The 1,410-nt window shown below is 54.2% G+C and overlaps 1 protein-coding gene across 1 annotated transcript in view; it reads right to left on the reverse strand.

The window, feature by feature from the left end:
* Positions 1-563, reverse strand: part of EMH_0008520 (uncharacterized protein) — a gene marked incomplete at both ends in the record, with an annotated part of 1,395 nt that extends 832 nt beyond the window's left edge. The window contains one exon of the mRNA XM_013498364.1: positions 1-563. Within this exon, the coding sequence (XP_013353818.1) occupies positions 1-563 (563 nt within the window).
* Positions 564-1,410: the final 847 nt, after the last annotated feature.

A 1,410-nucleotide genomic window follows, 5' to 3' on the forward strand; every position in this document is an offset into this window, starting at 1 on the left:
GGCGCATCCTCTCCTTCTGTCTCAGCACTTTTTTTCGGAGAAGTTTTATCGTGCGATGGAATGTGCTTACTGCTCTTGGTTGCAGCGCCCTTCACCGTTTCGTCTACATCTACCTCAGGACGTTGAGGGGATGTGGGGAATTGAGTGGGTGGCGAGACGTCAGCCGGCGTAGGGAGTCCAGTGGGTGCCGGGCTCGGGAGGGAGCTGCCTCCTTCAGCTGCGGATTCGCCTGTGGGCAGAGTCGCAGGTGTGGGTGTCTCAATAGGAGGTGGATCTCGTTCCCCCCGCTTGGCATTCAAAAGGTATCCCCCAAGTGCACCGGCTGCAAGAAATGCCAACAGCGCCCCTGTAAGAAGTGCTGGTACCTTCTTCTTGGTAGCCCTGGATACTGGTACAGCGGCTTTTTCGTCTTCGGAGAAGCCAGCTGGGGGCCCCGCTCCCCGCCCAATACTGTGGATCTCACGCTGTGCCTGCTTCCCCCCTGCAGGGGATTTGGCCGCATCTTGATCAGTAACTGGAGCTCCGCGCAGTCCAGGAGAATAATCAGAAGGCTCTTGTCGCATTTTCCATTAGGTTCAGCTCTGTTTCCCAAGAGGCTGCCTCCCCAGCCGTCTGCGGCTGCAGTGCCCGCCAATATAAAGCCCCTAGAACTCACACAGGAAAACCCGAAAATACAGCAGAATTGTTGATAAAAACAGAAATAGGCTTAGTCGTCCCCGTTTACGGGAAAATGGCGTGAGGTTGTTGCCAATAAGGCACGGGTGGCAGTGTTCGGCGGAGACTGCGTGCATGAAGCGGCAAGGCACTCGGAAGCAAGTCCCGGTTTTGTGCCTTGAAACTCACAAATATAAGAATTCACGTAATTGAAATGCGTGTACTTGTTTTTGGTGATGTTTGGTGGGTTGTTACAGTGCGTACGTAGTGTAGAGCTGATCGGCGACACTGCGCGCTGCTTACGCCTTCCGCTTCACGAGAATATTAGANCGTACGTAGTGTAGAGCTGATCGGCGACACTGCGCGCTGCTTACGCCTTCCGCTTCACGAGAATATTAGATACTGCCGGCAGTTCCATTTCAACTCAACGCATATATTTTCCACTGTGGGCTACCAGTTGCATTTGTTCTAGGAGTGTGTTTCAACCTTCCAACGGTTCCCTTATGCCACAGTGGTAGTGGCTAGGCTGCTCTGCTCCCGTTGCACCCCATGTGTGTAGCATGAGTTAGCGCATAGTTAGCTCAGGAGCCTATCAACGGCCTTGGCATGCTGCGCGTAAGCGCCTGCAAACGTTATACAAGTTCGTTAAGAGGCAAAGCATGCAGCAAAGGAAGCTTCCCTGGAGCTTCCTTTAGTGCACGCGTGGGGCTGGCTTGCTCTGCCAGCCGCAGCGGGGTGCGCTGCAACCCTATTTCA

This window comes from Eimeria mitis, genomic scaffold (assembly GCF_000499745.2).
Source record: "Eimeria mitis Houghton genomic scaffold, Emh_scaff337, whole genome shotgun sequence".
Taxonomy (NCBI): domain Eukaryota; phylum Apicomplexa; class Conoidasida; order Eucoccidiorida; family Eimeriidae; genus Eimeria; species Eimeria mitis.